We start from the raw sequence: 19,215 nt of genomic DNA on the forward strand, positions 1-19,215 counted from the left end.
TTCACATGCTTTCCTGTTCAGGCTTTCACTCAGTTGTAGCAAGATCCAACCAAATACTTGTAAAACAACACACGTGATCATACAGTATAAGAGATCTTCATTTATAGCATTGTGTGGCGATTTCCATCTATCCATGTTGCAGAGATCAGGACAACCAGCAAACGTGTGGCGAGTTGGCATTTGTCCAAGAACTATTGATCTGGTTACATAGATTAGTGAGGAAATTGACAGGGCTACTCCGTGCTTGGAGAGGAAACATCCAAGTGGATGAGAAGGCATATGAAACATGGCTTCAGTTCATCAGAAGAGTTACATTTACATTTAAGTCATTTAGCAGACGCTCTTATCCAGAGCGACTTACAAATTGAGTTGACACTGGTAGTGGAGTGGTCATCCCCTCTTAATCAGGGAACAGGGGGGGACTTGGCTGTAAATACAAATAGCAGATACATTCCATTACAGCAGCTCCATCATAGGTTTGGGAAACACGTTTCTCCATGAAGTTAAACTCGGACATCTCAGACTTCACAATGTGAAACACGGGCTGCCCATCTCGTCCACTTGACTCATCAAAGTAGGCCAAGAAACATTCCTGAATAAAGCCCTGATCATCAATGTACCTGACAATAACAAAAAAAAAACTGTGAGTCACAGTTTGTCTGTGGTTTCATCCATTTACCATGCAAAACAATGTGGCGTATCAACCTATTTGAATGGATGATGCGATGGAAGCTATGAAATCATTCTGAATGGCTCAGCAAGTAAAGCATCGTACAGTGTAATTACCTCTGCTAGCTCAATGAAGCTCACTGGATGTATAAATATGAAGCTTGGCGTTTAAACTCTCTACCAAATATGGTAGTGAGAGAAGATGGAACGAGGTGGATTTTGGCCTACATTCTGAAAAATGTCTCATCGATTAAACATGTTCTCAATACAGTTTTATGTTCCCAAAACTAGAATCTGTTACGAACAGAGTGGAATAAGTTTGGTAGACTTTAGCCTTTGCCAAAGTTTTTTTATATTGCGTTTCTTTAGAAGAAGTGCAAAGTCGAATTGAGTTATTGCATACGTGCATTTCACACAGTAGGCGTTCCCTAACGGAAATATGCAGATGTATGCTAGAACGGGCCAATAGGATCTCGCTAGCTCGTGCTTGGCTCTGCCCACCTCCTTGCCTGTTCTGCCCACTATGACTAATCTGTTCCCATTGGAAACGACGGCTGTGGTCTATCTTGGGTTAGTTATACAAATCTTTGATAATTAAGACCCTCCGATAACCACTTCCACCGAACCAGCAATGCTGACAGCTTCAAAGCGAAGTGGAATCCCATGTGTTGTTTTTTAGTGTGCACAATTTCACACAAAATAATGGAGAGACGTGCCTAATAAAATGCCACGTGGATTTGTTTGTCGGATTTCGAGACTTGACACATGTAAAATATGAAATACCTCCCAAATTAAATGGTTAACTGTTATTTAGGATTATATTTTGTAAAACGACAGGGGGAATTTGTTCATTAGAATTTCATGCTCGTTTTACTTTTTCAAATTGGAACATGAATTGACTCATTCAAGTAAGGAGTGTGTCCCAAAATGGATGGGTTTATAGAGCCCCACAGTGGGGCGGCAGGTAGCCGAGTGCTTAGCCGAGGGCCAGTAACCGAAAAGTTGCTAGATTGAATCCCTGAGCTGACAAAGTAAACTTTTGCAGTTCTGACCCTGAACAAGGCAGTTAACCCAATGTTCCTAAGCCATCATTGAAAATAAGCATTTGTTCTTAACTGACTTGCCTAGTTAAATAAAATTCATACACCCATAAAACCTAGCGGTCAAACAGGGACATTTTCCACCATTCATTTTTCTCATAAAGCATTTTTGAAATACTTAAAATAAGGGCTGTGTTTCGTGTAGGCTTACCCTGGCATGACGTTTGGTTGATAACCATGCAAATCTCTCTCGGTCAGGGTGACTTTGATCAATATATTTGTCTCTGTTTACTCTCAGATTCAGAAATGATCATTAGCATCAAAGTAGACATGATGCAAGACTACAAATCCCTGCAGTAATTGTTTAAATTTAAAAATTGCACAAGACAGTTCACAGCAGGACCGTCACCAGAGATTCATAAAATTCGGGGCTGAGGGGTTTGCGGGCCCGAGAAAAAAATAGCCTTTTCTAAAATCCTTTCCTGCAATTCTACATGACTGGAGACATTACAATACAATATTTCTTTATACCACACAAATGATCGAAATGACAAGCTACTCTGACATTTACAGACTGCGATCAACAAAACGAACGACCCATGTCTTAAATGCAACCAATAGCATAGGCCAATGAAAAGAGTGGATAGACAGATTTTACACCTATAATATGAGTAGGAAATTATAGTCCACCAACGTTCCAGTGGCACTCAGCTATTCAAACAGATTTTTCCCGCGATTGTATTTTGAAATATTGCGAAATACCTTCTAGCTGCTGCATGCTGTTCATTGACAGCCACAACTCAACAATCAGCTGTTTTATATTTTCCGAGCGAGATGCCCAATTGCAGGATTCCTGACTGTAGACTCGGCCTATGCGCTCATAATGTGACAAACAAAACACAATCTAAAGCAATAAGCTTTTGATCCTCTGTGGCTAAATTATGATGGTGTAGTATTTGCAATGATTTAATTTATTTATAGAGGAGTAATTATTTAATTTGGCAAATGTATTTCAATTTATCTGCAGCAATTCCAGCATCCCTTCCTGCAGCGCTATGTTTTCTTCCAAGGCCAAATAAATTAATCAACCCTTCTTATTATTCATTCAATTGATTGTGGTCAGTAACCCCATATGAGATTATTGTGTGTTAGGCCTACTGTTAAAATAATATTTACGTTAATAATCTATCAACAAGTAGCCTACAATTACGATAATAAATTCAGTAAATCAATGAAGCCAATATCTATATTGTTATTGAAACGATGTAGGCCGTATGAGCTTTTAAAACAATAAAAACATCCGTCAAATGACTCGAATAGCCTATGGGAAAAGTGTACAAATGTCTATTCGCATCAGTAGCCTAAGTGACTGAAATGCATCAGGAAAGTTGAAGAAAACATCAGGGAAGCTTATCAGGTAGGCTATGGGCCTAATGTGTGTAGAGAAGATCTGCATTGCTTTAAATTGCGAGACTAATGATCATGAGCACTCACATCAATTTAGCTAACATTTCCAAGCCTAATTATAACCACATATCCAAACGGAGATTCAGTGAACACTCAAATCTGACATTGATTGATTTATCAAGATGATTTCCCATGCTTGTCTCAAAGCAGCGAAATGACTGTCCCAATCAAAACGGTGCTGGATCGAACAGTTGACCACACGTCTTGACATTTATTATAACCAGAGGTGTAGTGGTGTTTTGTTAGGCGCCCTATTATTTCTGAATGAAAGTTTGTACCGAAATTAAGCCTATTGGTTAATTAGAATATACATACAATGCATCATCCAAATTGCATGATTGCCTATGCCTGCACATACTGTAAGTGGCGAAAGGAACATTTTATATATTTTCAATGCTAGAACACTAAATTAGGCCATCATCAGTGTCAATCGTGAATGATAATTCTTCACATTTTACAGGTGAAACGGCCATGCTGCATGCCGCCAACCATTTGATCCCAATCAGTTTAATGGCTGAATGATGTAAGGGTGGCTAACCGGCCTAACTAATTTAATTTTAGAGCAGATGGAGTTAAACACAACCACAGCATCAGAAAGAAAAAAAAACATTTCAGCACAATCATCCTACATTGTCATAAGACATGACATGGTGTTTTTTTATAACAGTAGCCTGACATTATCCTGCTATTATATTCGGTTTGTTATGTAAAATAGTAATTAATCATTAAGTGATCTTGGAGACATAGCACCATTTTGAAAAATATGCGCACCAGCCCCCCTGATTATAATGGTTGGATGACTTTGGAAGCTTCATCTAATCAAAGCTCTATGAACTAAGTGGTACAATTTATTTTACACCATAGCAGCAGCAGAGCAAAAGCCCCGAAAGCCATGTCCTGGTGGTGTCCATGGTTAACAGAATTGTCCATTTAAAGATATTTAGCCACTTTATTCATGACTACATTTAGCTAACATTAGATAGTTAATCGATTTGGCAGTCTCGTCCAGATCATCATGGTATTTGTAGTTCTTTATGATTAGCCACATTCCCAGCTAGTATTACCATTTCATTTTTGGGAGGTAAATACAGGTGAATATATTGATCAAAGTCACCTTGTCCTAGAGAGATTTACACGGTTATCAACATGTCATGCCAGGGTAAGCCTACATGAAACACAGCCATTTACATTTACATTTAAGTCATTTAGCAGACGCTCTTATCCAGAGCGACTTACAAATTGGTGCTTTCACCTTATGACATCCAGTGGAACAGCCACTTTACAATAGTGCATCTAGGTCTTTTAAGGGGGGAGGGGGAGAAGGATTACTTTATCCTATCCTAGGTATTCCTTAAAGAGGTGGGGTTTCAGGTGTCTCCGGAAGGTGGTGATTGACTCAGCCCTTATTTGAAGTGTTTCTTATTAAATCCCCTATGGGAAAGATGAATGGGGGGAAAACAATTGGAACCGTTTCCTTGTTTGACCGCTAGGTTTTATAGGTATTATTACTCATATTGTGGTACTCTATTGATCCCCTAGTCACTCTCTGGGAGTTTAGTCAGCAACACGTGACAGTGGAGTGCCCATTGAGAGAGTTGGTCGGGGGAGGGTATGGTTTGGGATTCAAATGCACATCAAAGGCATGTCAACAAGGTAGCATGATGCATCTTCCAGAAACATACATCTCTTTTCCATAAAATATATGTTCCAATTTTCGAACAGTTTTCATTGGGAAGGCAGATAAGGCATTTTTTTAAATGTATTTTTAATAAAAAAGCAATGACTTTTGCATGTGAAAACACAGAATCATACTCATTCCCCCACGTGCTTTATCTAGCCTGTCACTGGTTTTGAGCCGATTTTGCCGCATTCACATACTAATCAGAACAAGGAAACTCGTGACATTTCCGACTTGCTACTTGGTTGTAGTTATACACCTGCCACGTTCAACCATTTTGCAAGTCGGACATTTCAGAGTTTCATAGTTCCGACTGGGACCTGAACACGGCATTTGAACCTGGCTCACGCCCGGGAGGTAGCCCGGTTCCAAAATGAATGCAATCACGTTTTACCCGCTATAACTCCTCCGACCCGGGAAACACGGATCAGATAATCGAATCCCCTCATTGAAGCGCGATCATCGTTTTCTTGACTTTGCCAGTTAACCCGTTACCAGAGTAAATTCAGTAAATAGTTCAACTGAAATTGTTACTATCGCATCAAAATGAATCGTTGTTGTACCTCCGAGTAAAGCTAGCAGGTCTACGCCTCTTTTTTTACTGTGTCCAAAGTCATTTGTAGGATTTCCTTCACACAATTTAAGCCGTAGTAGGTCATGTAAACTAAGTACGTGGCTAGCTAGTTACAGTGAGTTAGAAAGCAAGGTGCTAGATACTTCAGACGACTGCTATCCATCGCTACCGCTACAAGACTATTGTCTGCCCACCCGGCTACTGATCCTTTCAATGGCCGCTACAAGAAAACGAACGCGATCAGGCATCGAAGATGTGAGAGACAGAAAAGCAAAGGTTATTAAAACCAGCGGTGAGAAGAGACACATCGCAGCCCTGATCCTGGCGAGGGGAGGTAGTAAGGGGATCCCCCTGAAGAATATCAAAATGCTCGCCGGTGTCCCCCTCATCGGATGGGTTCTGAGAGCTGCAGTGGACTCCAAACAGTTTGACAGGTAACGTTAATTCAGTCAACATTTTGGTCAAATGTATTTCTAATCTAGCTACGGTATATGGACTTGCTCTGACGCCTTTGTTAATAGTAACTTTAGTTAGCTGCACCAAATGCATGTTATTGTTGATTAGTGATATTCGATGCTGTTTATGATGCATCTGTCATACCCAGGGGAGAAAGTGCAGTAAGACTTGCCAAATGTCAATACACTTGTTGGTGTTTTGTGTAACAGATGTCTCTCTTTCCATTCACCACTGTTTGGAGGTTGGAAATATGTTGCGGGTGGATGAACGTGCGCAGGTAGCCTTGTAAAGGAGCCATTTGAATATGATTGTTTGACAATCAGATGAAAACATCATGACTTATTGTGGCATAAACACAACCAAAGGTAATACATTTGAAAAGTCAAATGACAAATCCTTATGACTAGGCCCACAGAGATGTTATTTAATTAATAGGGATTCTAAGTAGAACTATATGATTAGGACCCACGGCTGGTGTTGTGCCGAAAATCTCCCCCCTGTCAGGATCCCCCCACCCTTCTAATGTCCTTACTTTTGTGGATGGAGTCAAATACTTTCTGTGGTACACATCAGAGTCAAATACTTTCTGTGGTACACATCAGAGTCAAATACTTTCTGTGGTACACATCAGAGTCAAATACTTTCTGTGGTACATCAGAGTCAAATACTTTCTGTGGTACACATCAGAGTCAAATACTTTCTGTGGTACACATCAGAGTCAAATACTTTCTGTGGTACACATCAGAGTCAAATACTTTCTGTGGTACACATCAGAGTCAAATACATTCTGTGGTACACATCAGAGTCAAATACATTCTGTGGTACACATCAGAGTCAAATACTTTCTGTGGTACACATCAGAGTCAAATACTTTCTGTGGTACACATCAGAGTCAAATACTTTCTGTGGTACACATCAGAGTCAAATACTTTCTGTGGTACACATCAGAGTCAAATACTTTCTGTGGTACACATCAGAGTCAAATACTTTCTGTGGTACACATCAGAGTCAAATACTTTCTGTGGTACACATCAGAGTCAAATACTTTCTGTTGTACACATCAGAGTCAAATACTTTCTGTGGTACACATCAGAGTCAAATACTTTCTGTGGTACACATCAGAGTCAAATACTTTCTGTGGTACACATCAGAGTCAAATACTTTCTGTGGTACACATCAGAGTCAAATACTTTCTGTGGTACACATCAGAGTCAAATACTTTCTGTGGTACACATCAGAGTCAAATACTTTCTGTGGTACACATCAGAGTCAAATACTTTCTGTGGTACACATCAGAGTCAAATACTTTCTGTGGTACACATCAGAGTCAAATACTTTCTGTGGTACACATCAGAGTCAAATACTTTCTGTGGTACACATCAGAGTCAAATACTTTCTGTGGTACACACCAGAGTCAAATACTTTCTGTGGTACACACCAGAGTCAAATACTTTCTGTGGTACACACCAGAGTCAAATACTTTCTGTGGTACACACCAGAGTCAAATACTTTCTGTGGTACACACCAGAGTCAAATACTTTCTGTGGTACACACCAGAGTCAAATATTTTCTATAGAATGCACATCACATCAGGATAGGCAACCAAAATTAATAATGAATGTGTGTGTGTTATATTAAACATGGAGGGAGTAAAATGTTGACAAGCAATAAACATTTCAGAACAACTATGGCTGAATTATTATCGTTACACTTTCAAACATACTAGTAGAATAAGACATGGGAGAGATGACGAATTTTGGCAAAGAGATTTATTTATAGACTAATACAAAATAAACTGCAGACAAAAATGATTTATCCTACTAAAATCAGTGAAATGTAGGCTAAACTGACAACGGAGTGAAGAGCAGAAATCTCAACTAGCAAGTAAATCGCAGCAGCGAAGAACGAGCAGGGGGGAGATTCTGTCAGGGGGGAGATTCTGTCAGGGGAGATTCTGTCAGGGGGAGATTCTGTTAGGGGAGATTCTGTTAGGGGAGATTTCTGTCAGGGGGAGATTTCTGTCAGGGGGAGATTCTGTCAGGGGGAGATTCTGTCAGGGGGAGATTTCTGTCAGGGGGAGATTTCTGTCAGGGGGAGATTTCGTCAGGGGGAGATTTCTGTCAGGGGGAGATTTCTGTCAGGGGGGGAGATTTCTGTCAGGGGGGGAGATTTCTGTCAGGGGGGAGATTCTGTCAGAGGGGAGATTTCTGTCAGGGGGGAGATTTTCGGTACAACACCGGCACACCTAGAGCGGTGTTTTGACCAGGACGGCATTTCCCGAACTAAACTGACCAAGACGCACATCCAACAAAACACCTCACATTATTCTGCCCCAAAACAATGATACTTGGCTAATCTATCCCTATTAATTGAGCTTTTCACTTTCTGAAAAGAGTATATGTTTAAACCCAGCAGCTTTTAGGGAAGCAATTATGTTGTTGAGTTAAGCAACGGATGAGTAGCCAGCAGTTAAAGCTGACATTTTTCTACTTCGTGGGGTCTCTGTCTGGGTGGAAAGGTAACTTTTGAAACTACCATGCTTAGATTCATAATGTCTAATATTTAATGATTTGCAAACAGTAACCGTTTCGTTGCAAACATTACACTCTGGTTTGATATTGGAGAAATATGGTAAGAAAACCTATTCCTCTGTCCATTCTTCCCTGACACTTCTATTTGCATTTCCACCTTTCTTTTGAAACTTTTTCTGAGTGACATTTTGTCTTGATTGCAAGCTGTTTTACCCCAATCAAGGCACAAAGGAAAATAACAAAATAATTTAATAGAGACAGTGATTTTAGCAGTGTAATCAGATTGAAAATATTAGGATATGTTATTGACATTATATAGCCTAGTAACCAGATGTGTTAAAATGTGTTTAATTTGTAGTTTAATCATGAATGGGACCTCTATAATGGTCTGTTCTACAACTATTAGGCCAGTTTTTTTCTCAGCTAAGGCCAAACCTATTGCCAACCCCTGCATTACACTATTCTAGGTTAGGGGGATAGTGGCCATTGTTTTTGTCTTGCCTAGGGCAGCAGAACGTCCAGAACCGGTCCTGTTAGGCCCATGCATTGTTTTAGTACACGCATGTTCACACATAGGAGGTTCCATACTGGGAAGAAATGACATCTACTTTAACTCCTGGTCATAACTATACATTAGTAACTGTTTGTTGTATAAATATGTATACCCATGTCAGATTCTTATTTTGTTTGTCTGAAAGTTAGTGTACAGTCTCTGAATGGACTCCCTGGTTTGGGCTCGGCCACACAAGACTGGATTACACTGATGTAGCCTACTTGTTACAAAGCCTGAGGAATCAACTTGTTCCGTTCTTTCTCCCAGTGTGTGGGTATCAACTGACCATGATGACATTGAGAAGGTAGCCAAGGCATGGGGAGCTCAGGTTCACCGCAGGAGCCCAGAGGTGTCCAAAGACTCCTCCAGCTCTCTTGACACCATCCAGGAATTCGCCCGATTAAACCCAGGTAGGGGGTGAATGTCAAGTGTATTTCCTTGATTCCTCATGTCCTCTCTCCTTGCCTCCTTCTCAAAATGCAGTAGAGGAGGAGATCTGAGTGGAGGAACCTCAGATCTTCTGCTCCAATGTGCTGTGAGACGGAGACGAGGAGGGAGGCGTGAGGAATCAAGCTAGCTTGGCTAAGGCTCTGGGACGGCATGTATCAAGCATCTCAGAATAGGAATACTGATCTGGGATCAGGTCCCCCCTGTCCATGTAGTTTTATTTGTTGTGATCTATGAGGTAAATCAGCACTCCAACTCTGAGACACTTGAAACATACGACCTTCAGGGCCGCAGAGCCTGCTGCTGTTTTTCCTTCCTGCTTTTTAATCAGAACCTGAGAACACCAGTCTGGGAAACCAGGTGTGTGGTCTGACTCACCCCTCTCCAGCCAATCAGTGACAGTTATTGTGCCCCCTGCACAGTTGCTCACATGATAATGCTCACATGCTGTTTTCTTTTAATTCAATTTCTAATAACATAACCCTAATCCCAACCCTAGGAAAGTGTTGCATATCAATCAATCAATCAATCAATCAATCACATTTCTTTATAAAGCCCTTTTTTACATCAGCAGAAGTCACAAAGTGCTTATCCAGAAACCCAGCCTAAAACCCCAAAGACTAAGCAATGCAGATGTAGAAGCACGTCTGGTATTAAGAGTTTCAGGTGGTAGATTGTTGATAGTGTGAGAGCGGCTATAGACAACCCATGAATAGGGTGCTATCCAAATGAAGTGGGACCTACTCCATAGATACAGATGTCAACAGTAACCATGTAGATGTATTCATGTGTCATATCATATGTGGCTACCTGATTAAATAATGGATAAATCAAATATCTGTTGTGTTGTCCTCCTCCAGAGGTGGAGGTGATCTGTCACATCCAGGCCACGTCTCCCTGCCTGCACCCCTTCCACCTGAAGGAGGCCCTGGAGATGATCACCAAGCAGGGCTTCACGTCCGTCTTCTCCGTGTTCCGACGACACCACTTCCGCTGGCAGGAGGTGAAGAAAGGAGGTACGGGACAGCCATGTGTTATGTTTAGGACCTCACAGGAGGTGAAGAAAGGAGGTACAGGACAGCCATGTGTTATGTTTAGGACCTCACAGGAGGTGAAGAAAGGAGGTACAGGACAGCCATGTGTTATGTTTAGGACCTCACAGGAGGTGAAGAAAGGAGGTACGGGACAGCCATGTGTTATGTTTAGGACCTCACAGGAGGTGAAGAAAGGAGGTACGGGACAGCCATGTGTTATGTTTAGGACCTCACAGGAGGTGAAGAAAGGAGGTACAGGACAGCCATGTGTTATGTTTAGGACCTCACAGGAGGTGAAGAAAGGAGGTACAGGACAGCCATGTGTTATGTTTAGGACCTCACAGGAGGTGAAGAAAGGAGGTACAGGACAGCCATGTGTTATGTTTAGGACCTCACAGGAGGTGAAGAAAGGAGGTACGGGACAGCCATGTGTTATGTTTAGGACCTCACAGGAGGTGAAGAAAGGAGGTACGGGACAGTCATGTGTTATGTTTAGGACCTCACAGTTATTATCAGTTAACTGGAGAGGTTCCAACAAACTTCATGTTCAGGTCTGTCAGGAGATCTGAAGGGTCAGTCCCTTCACTTGTCCTTTATACCGCTGCACAGACAAGTCCCCTCAGCACGACTAAGCAGATACAAATACAAGGAATGAGTATCAGGGTGGGAGAGTGAGGGAGGTTATTATCTTGTATCTAGGTCCTCTTCTGCTGGACTCAAACCCTGTGAACAAACCATAAGCACATCGCAACTTAATAACAAAAAACAAATTATTCTCATTGTCAGACAGTTTACAGAACATGCCAACTTTGAGAAAGAACACAATGTGTACAGCATATAACATTTTCCACTACACTGTGCCTGAGGAAAAACTGTCCCTCACTTTATAAGTAGGGTCAGGAGTTTGTCCTGACCATGTGACCAGAGCCAGGAAAAACTCTATTGTGTGTTTGAAAACACCTACCCATCATATCTTGATGTAAGATGCTAATGCTCAATGATAATGGATTGTGTTTATAAGAGCGTCTGCTAAATGACTAACATGTTGTCACTCCTTGACCTTAGAGAGCCGTTTTATTTCTCTATTTGGTTAGGTCAGGGTGTGATGTGGGGTGTGCATTCTATGTTATGTTTTCTATGTTTCTTTATTTCTATGTTTTGGCCGGGTATGGTTCTCAATCAGGGACAGCTGTCTATTGTTGTCTCTGATTGGGAATGATACTTAGGTAGCCTTTTTTCCCTCCTTTCAGTGTGGGTAGTTAACTTTGTTAGAGGCATCGTAGCCCTGTAAGCTTCACAGTTGTTTTGTTGGTTGACATTTTAAATAAAAAGGAAAATGTACGCGCACCACGCTGCACTTTGGTTCACTTCTTTCGACGGCCGTGACATATGTACAGTTGAAGTCGGAAGTTTACATACACTTAGGTTGGAGTCATTAAAACTCGTTTTTCAACCACTCCTCAAATTTCTTGTTAATAAACTTTAGTTTTGGCAAGTAATTTTTCCAACAATTGTTTACACACAGAGTGAATTATAAGTGAAATAATCACAATTCCACTGGGTCAGAAGTTTACATACACTCAGTTGACTGTGCCTTTAAACAGCTTGTAAAACTCCATAAAATGATGTCATGGCTTTAGAAGCTTCTGATAGGCTAATTGACATCATTTGAGTCAATTGGAGGTGTACCTGTGGATGTATTTCAAGGCCTACCTTCAAACTAGTGTCTCTTTGCTTGACATCATGGGAAAATCTAAAGAAATCAGCCATGACCTCAGAAAAGAAGTTGTAGACCTCCACAAGTCTGGTTCATCCTTGGGAGCAATTTTCAAAATGCCTGAAGGTACCATGTTCATCTGTACAAACAACAGTACGCAAGTATAAACACCATGGGACCACGCAGCCGTCATACCGCTCAGGAAGGAGACACGTTCTGTCTCCTAGAGATGAACGTACTATGGTGCGAAAAGTACAAATCAATCCCAGAACAACAGCAAAGGACCATGTGAAGATGCTGGAGGAAACAGGTACAAAAGTATCTATATTCACAGTAAAATGAGTCCTATATCAACATAACCTGTAAGGCCGCTCAGCAAGGAGGAAGCCACTGCTCCAAAACCGCCAAAAGCCAGACTATGGTTTGCAACTGCACATGGGGACAAAGCTCGTATTTTTTGGAGAAATGTCCTCCGGTCTGATGAAACAAAAATAGAACTGTTTGGCCATAATGACCATCGTTATGTTTGGAGGAAAAAGGGGGAGGCTTACAAGACGAAGAACACCATCCCAACCGTGAAGCACGGGGGTGGCAGCAGCATGTTGTGGGGGTTGCTTTGCTGCAGGAGGGACTGGTGCACTTCACAAAATAGATGGCATCATGAGGTAGGAAAATGTGCATATTTTGAAGCAACATCTCAAGACGTCAGTCAGGAAGTTAAAGCTTGGTCGTAAATGGGTCTTCCAAATGGACAATGACCCCAAGCATACTTCCACAGTTGTGGCAAAATGGTCAAGGTTTTGCAGTGGCCACCACAAAGCCCTGACCTCAATCCCATAGAACATTTCTGGGCAGAACTGAAAAAGCTTGTGCGAGCAAGGAGGCCTACAAACCTGACTCAGTTACACCAGCTCTGTCAGGAGGAATGGGCCAAAATTCACCCAACTTATTGTGGGAAGCTTGTGGAAGGCTACCTGAAACGTTTGACCCAAGTTAAACCATTTAAAGGCAATGCTACCTGAAAGATTAGTGGAATCTGTGTGGGTAGCTGGACAGGTAGGATGACTGACAATGAAGGTGAACAGGTGGTCACGGGTCAGGTGACAGAGGAATGTATGAGACTGAGGCAGGAATTCTTTTAACCATAAAGTGGTATATTTACTGGGTAGTCTGTGCTGCATCACAAAGGAAACAAATAACATGTATACAATCAAATTCATAATCAAAGATCAAATCATATCATTCATTATTAACATAAATTAGGGAATTCAACAGTCCAGTTCATTAAGAAGTCAATAGTAATCATCCGCGAGTCATTTAGGCTCACAACTATTTATCATAAATCATGAGAATACAAACAGTGAATGGTTATACAATCTATAATCCCCATGATCAAAGTCAATCAGTTAGCAAACAATGACGTTTCTCATTTCACGCTTTCAACAGTCTTCATGTGTACATATAATTAATTTCAATACACATGAACCATATCGATTGTATAATTGGCCTATGAGCATCCGTAGGGCCGTGATCTTTGACAATTCACATTACACAATATGTTTGAAGCTGCGCTCCAAGCCGCGCCCCGCGGTGATAACTATAAACAACAACTGAATGGCCCACTCTCCCGATCGCCACAGATAATTCAGAAAGGTAACATGAAAGGTAACAGAGTCGGTGGACTTACGTGGATTCATGGACGCACAGAACTTCTGAATGAGATGGAGTTAAGGAAGAGAAAACAGCGAGATCAGGCGATGGCAATTTCCTCCTTTTATGGAGTTGAGATCTGTCGGACATTTCCACCTGACCTAATTAAAGCGCCCCTGGCCCAGCTGAGTAAATGGCAATGAATTAAAGGAGTATTCCACCAACTCCATGGGCCTTTTCTACACTACCAGATACTAATTGAGTGTATGTAAACTTCTGACCCACTGGGAATGTGATGAAAGAAATTAAAGCTGAAAGAAATAATTCTCTCTACTATTATTCTGATATTATTCACATTTTATTTCACAAATAAAGTGGTGATCCTAACTAACCTAAAACAGGGAATTTTTCCTAGGATTAAATGTCAGGAATTGTGAAAAAGTGAGTTTAAATGTATTTGGCTGAGGTTTATGTAAACTTCCGACTTCAACTGTAAATATAGTATCTTTCACAAGCACATTACATTGAAGTAACTCCATCCACCACTAATCACTGTGTATCACAATAGAGAGATGAGGGGTGTTTAGACAAATTCGTTTTTCTCCTGACCAGGAAGTAGTCTGGTTTCTAGTTATAACCTATAACATTGACTATGTGTTCTCTCTCCTGTTCAGGTAGTGTAGCCACCCAGCCTCTCAACCTGGATCCATCCAACAGGCCCCGGAGACAGGACTGGGATGGAGAGCTGTGTGAGAACGGATCTTTCTACATTTATACCAGAGCGACGATAGAGAGAGGCCTGCAGGTAACTGGCACTATACCCCATCAGGGCCCATAGTCACAAAGCGTTTCAGGATAGGAGTGCTGGTCTAGGATCAGTTTTCTTTTTTCAATCATTATGAATACGTCTATATGGACAGGGAGGACCTGATCCTAGATCAGCAGCCCTACTCTGAGATGCTTTATGAATACAGGCCCTGATGTGTATGTCTATTGCTGGTGGTGAACCCTATTCCCCTCAGGGGATCGATAACGTTTATTCATTCAGTGGATGTGAGCCTGACTAGAAACAACATACACACTGAGAGATGGACTGATCTGTGATACTACTAGATATTCTATTGTTAACTAGTGTTTTGAATGCTAATAGAAATGCCCTTTGTGTTGTTGTCTTTCTCAGGGGGGGAAGTGGGCTTACTATGAGATGCTGCCAGAGTACAGTGTGGATATTGATGTGGATATCGACTGGCCCGTGGCAGAACAGAGAGTACTGAGGTAGTCTGAAATCACTGACCTACAATTTCAAGTTCCCTCTCTGTTCAAGTCATTCACTCCGAACCATCTCTCTCTCAATTCAATTCAATTCAAGGGCTTTATTGGCATGGGAAACATGTGTTAACATTGCCAAAGCAAGTGAGGTAGGTATCTCTCTATCTCTCTGTCTGTCTCTCTCTCTCTGTCTGTCTCTGTCTGTCTCTGTCTCTCTCTCTGAAAGTGTTTATTTGAATGCACTTTAAATATAATTAGATTTTGTGGTAAAGCAACACTATGAACAATGCTGTAACACAGAGGAGTGGTTGTCCAAATGTTGTCCCTGTGTGTGTTGTTCCTGTCCAGGTTTGGTTACTTTGGCCTGGACAAGCCTGAGGTGGTGCGTCTGCTGCTGTGTAACGTCTCCGGCTGTCTGACTGACAGCCGCGTCCTCATCTCTGTCTCTGGAGAGGAGATGGTCTCAGTCAACACCAGAGATACTATGGGTATCCGCATGCTGCAGAGAGAGGGAGTGGAGGTATAGATACAGAACATATAGAACATACACACACTGCAGAGAGAGGGAGTGGAGGTACAGATACTGTACATATAGAACACACACACTGCAGAGAGAGGGAGTGGAGGTACAGATACAGAACATATAGAACACACACACTGCAGAGAGAGGGAGTGGAGGTACAGATACTGTACATATAGAACACACACTGCAGAGAGAGGGAGTGGAGGTACAGATACAGAACATATAGAACACACACACTGCAGAGAGAGGGAGTGGAGGTACAGATACTGTACATATAGAACACACACACTGCAGAGAGAGGGAGTAGAGATACAGATACAGAACATATAGAACACACACACTGCAGAGAGAGGGGGTGGAGGTACAGATACAGAACATATAGAACACACACACTGCAGAGAGAGGGAGTGGAGGTACAGATACAGAACATATAGAACACACACTGCAGAGAGAGAGGAGTGGAGGTACAGATACAGAACATATAGAACACACACACTGCAGAGAGAGGGGGTGGAGGTACAGATACAGAACATATAGAACACACACACTGCAGAGAGAGGGAGTGGAGGTACAGATACTGTACATATAGAACACACACTGCAGAGAGAGGGAGTAGAGGTGCAGATACAGAACATATAGAACATATAGAACACACACACACTGCAGAGAGAGGGAGTGGAGGTACAGATACAGAACATATAGAACACACACACTGCAGAGAGAGGGAGTGGAGGTACAGATACAGAACATATAGAACACACACACTGCAGAGAGAGGGGTGGAGGTACAGATACAGAACATATAGTACAGAGAGAGGGAGTGGAGGTACAGATACTGTACATATAGAACACACACACTGCAGAGAGAGGGGGTGGAGGTACAGATACTGTACATATAGAACATACAGAACACACACACTGCAGAGAGAGGGGGTGGAGGTACAGATACAGAACATATAGAACACACACACTGCAGAGAGAGGGGGTGGAGGTACAGATACTGTACATATAGAACACACACACTGCAGAGAGAGGGGGTGGAGGTACAGATACTGTACATATAGAACACACACACTGCAGAGAGAGGGGTGGAGGTACAGATACTGTACATATAGAACACACACACTGCAGAGAGAGGGAGTGGAGGTACAGATACTGTACATATAGAACACACACACTGCAGAGAGAGGGAGTGGAGGTACAGATACAGAACATATAGAACACACACACTGCAGAGAGAGGGAGTGGAGGTACAGATACAGAACATATAGAACACACACACTGCAGAGAGGGAGTGGAGGTACAGATACAGAACATATAGACACACACACTGCAGAGAGAGGGGTGGAGGTACAGATACAGAACATATAGAACACACACACTGCAGAGAGAGGGAGTGGAGGTACAGATACTGTACATATAGAACACACACTGCAGAGGGAGTAGAGGTGCAGATACAGAACATATAGAACATATAGAACACACACACACTGCAGAGAGAGGGAGTGGAGGTACAGATACAGAACATATAGAACACACACACTGCAGAGAGAGGGAGTGGAGGTACAGATACAGAACATATAGAACACACACACTGCAGAGAGAGGGAGTGAAGGTACAGATACTGTACATATAGAACACACACACTGCAGAGAGAGGGGTGGAGGTACAGATACTGTACATATAGAACATACAGAACACACACACTGCAGAGAGAGGGGTGGAGGTACAGATACAGAACATATAGAACATATAGAACACACACACTGCAGAGAGAGGGTGGAGGTACAGATACTGTACATATAGAACACACACACTGCAGAGAGAGGGGGTGGAGGTACAGATACTGTACATATAGAACACACACACTGCAGAGAGAGGGGGTGGAGGTACAGATACAGAACATATAGAACACACACACTGCAGAGAGAGGGAGTGGAGGTACAGATACAGAACATATAGAACACACACTGCAGAGAGGGGTGGAGGTACAGATACAGAACATATAGAACACACACACTGCAGAGAGAGGGAGTTGAGGTACAGATACTGTACATATAGAACACACACTGCAGAGAGAGGGAGTAGAGGTGCAGATACAGAACATATAGAACATATAGAACACACACACACTGCAGAGAGAGGGAGTGGAGGTACAGATACAGAACATATAGAACACACACACTGCAGAGAGAGGGAGTGGAGGTACAGATACAGAACATATAGAACACACACACTGCAGAGAGAGGGAGTGGAGGTACAGATACTGTACATATAGAACACACACACTGCAGAGAGAGGGGGTGGAGGTACAGATACTGTACATATAGAACATACAGAACACACACACTGCAGAGAGAGGGGGTGGAGGTACAGATACAGAACATATAGAACATATAGAACACACACACTGCAGAGAGAGGGGGTGGAGGTACAGATACTGTACATATAGAACACACACACTGCAGAGAGAGGGGGTGGAGGTACAGATACTGTACATATAGAACACACACACTGCAGAGAGAGGGGGTGGAGGTACAGATACTGTACATATAGAACACACACACTGCAGAGAGAGGGAGTGGAGGTACAGATACTGTACATATAGAACACACACACTGCAGAGAGAGGGAGTGGAGGTACAGATACAGAACATATAGAACACACACACTGCAGAGAGAGGGAGTGGAGGTACAGATACAGAACATATAGAACACACACACTGCAGAGAGAGGGAGTGGAGGTACAGATACAGAACATATAGAACACACACACTGCAGAGAGAGGGGGTGGAGGTACAGATACAGAACATATAGAACACACACACTGCAGAGAGAGGGAGTGGAGGTACAGATACTGTACATATAGAACACACACTGCAGAGAGAGGGGGAGGTGCAGATACAGAACATATAGAACATATAGAACACACACACTGCAGAGAGAGGGAGTGGAGGTACAGATACAGAACATATAGAACACACACACTGCAGAGAGAGGGAGTGGAGGTACAGATACAGAACATATAGAACACACACACTGCAGAGAGAGGGAGTGAAGGTACAGATACTGTACATATAGAACACACACACTGCAGAGAGAGGGGGTGGAGGTACAGATACTGTACATATAGAACATACAGAACACACACACTGCAGAGAGAGGGGGTGGAGGTACAGATACAGAACATATAGAACATATAGAACACACACACTGCAGAGAGAGGGGGTGGAGGTACAGATACTGTACATATAGAACACACACACTGCAGAGAGAGGGGGTGGAGGTACAGATACTGTACATATAGAACACACACACTGCAGAGAGAGGGGTGGAGGTACAGATACTGTACATATAGAACACACACACTGCAGAGAGAGGGAGTGGAGGTACATATAGAACATACAGAACACACACACTGCAGAGAGAGGGGGTGGAGGTATAGATACTGTACATATAGAACACACACACTGCAGAGAGAGGGGGTGGAGGTACAGATACTGTACATATAGAACACACACACTGCAGAGAGAGGGGGTGGAGGTACAGATACTGTACATATAGAACATACAGAACACACACACTGCAGAGAGAGGGGGTGGAGGTACA

General features: G+C 42.3%; 1 protein-coding gene across 1 annotated transcript in view; it reads left to right on the top strand.

Annotated features, from left to right (window-relative positions):
- The first annotated feature begins 5,277 nt into the window (after positions 1-5,277).
- LOC135573032 (N-acylneuraminate cytidylyltransferase-like) overlaps positions 5,278-19,215 on the top strand; it is a 29,498-nt gene continuing 15,560 nt past the window's right edge. The window contains exons 1-6 of the mRNA XM_065022094.1: positions 5,278-5,862; positions 9,236-9,378; positions 10,276-10,431; positions 14,491-14,621; positions 14,997-15,091; positions 15,434-15,605. Coding sequence (XP_064878166.1) covers positions 5,642-5,862; positions 9,236-9,378; positions 10,276-10,431; positions 14,491-14,621; positions 14,997-15,091; positions 15,434-15,605 — 918 coding nt within the window. The 5' untranslated portion in view covers positions 5,278-5,641. The remainder of the gene's footprint in view (positions 5,863-9,235; positions 9,379-10,275; positions 10,432-14,490; positions 14,622-14,996; positions 15,092-15,433; positions 15,606-19,215) is intronic.

Source organism: Oncorhynchus nerka, linkage group LG8 (assembly GCF_034236695.1).
Source record: "Oncorhynchus nerka isolate Pitt River linkage group LG8, Oner_Uvic_2.0, whole genome shotgun sequence".
NCBI classification, from domain to species: Eukaryota; Metazoa; Chordata; class Actinopteri; order Salmoniformes; family Salmonidae; genus Oncorhynchus; species Oncorhynchus nerka.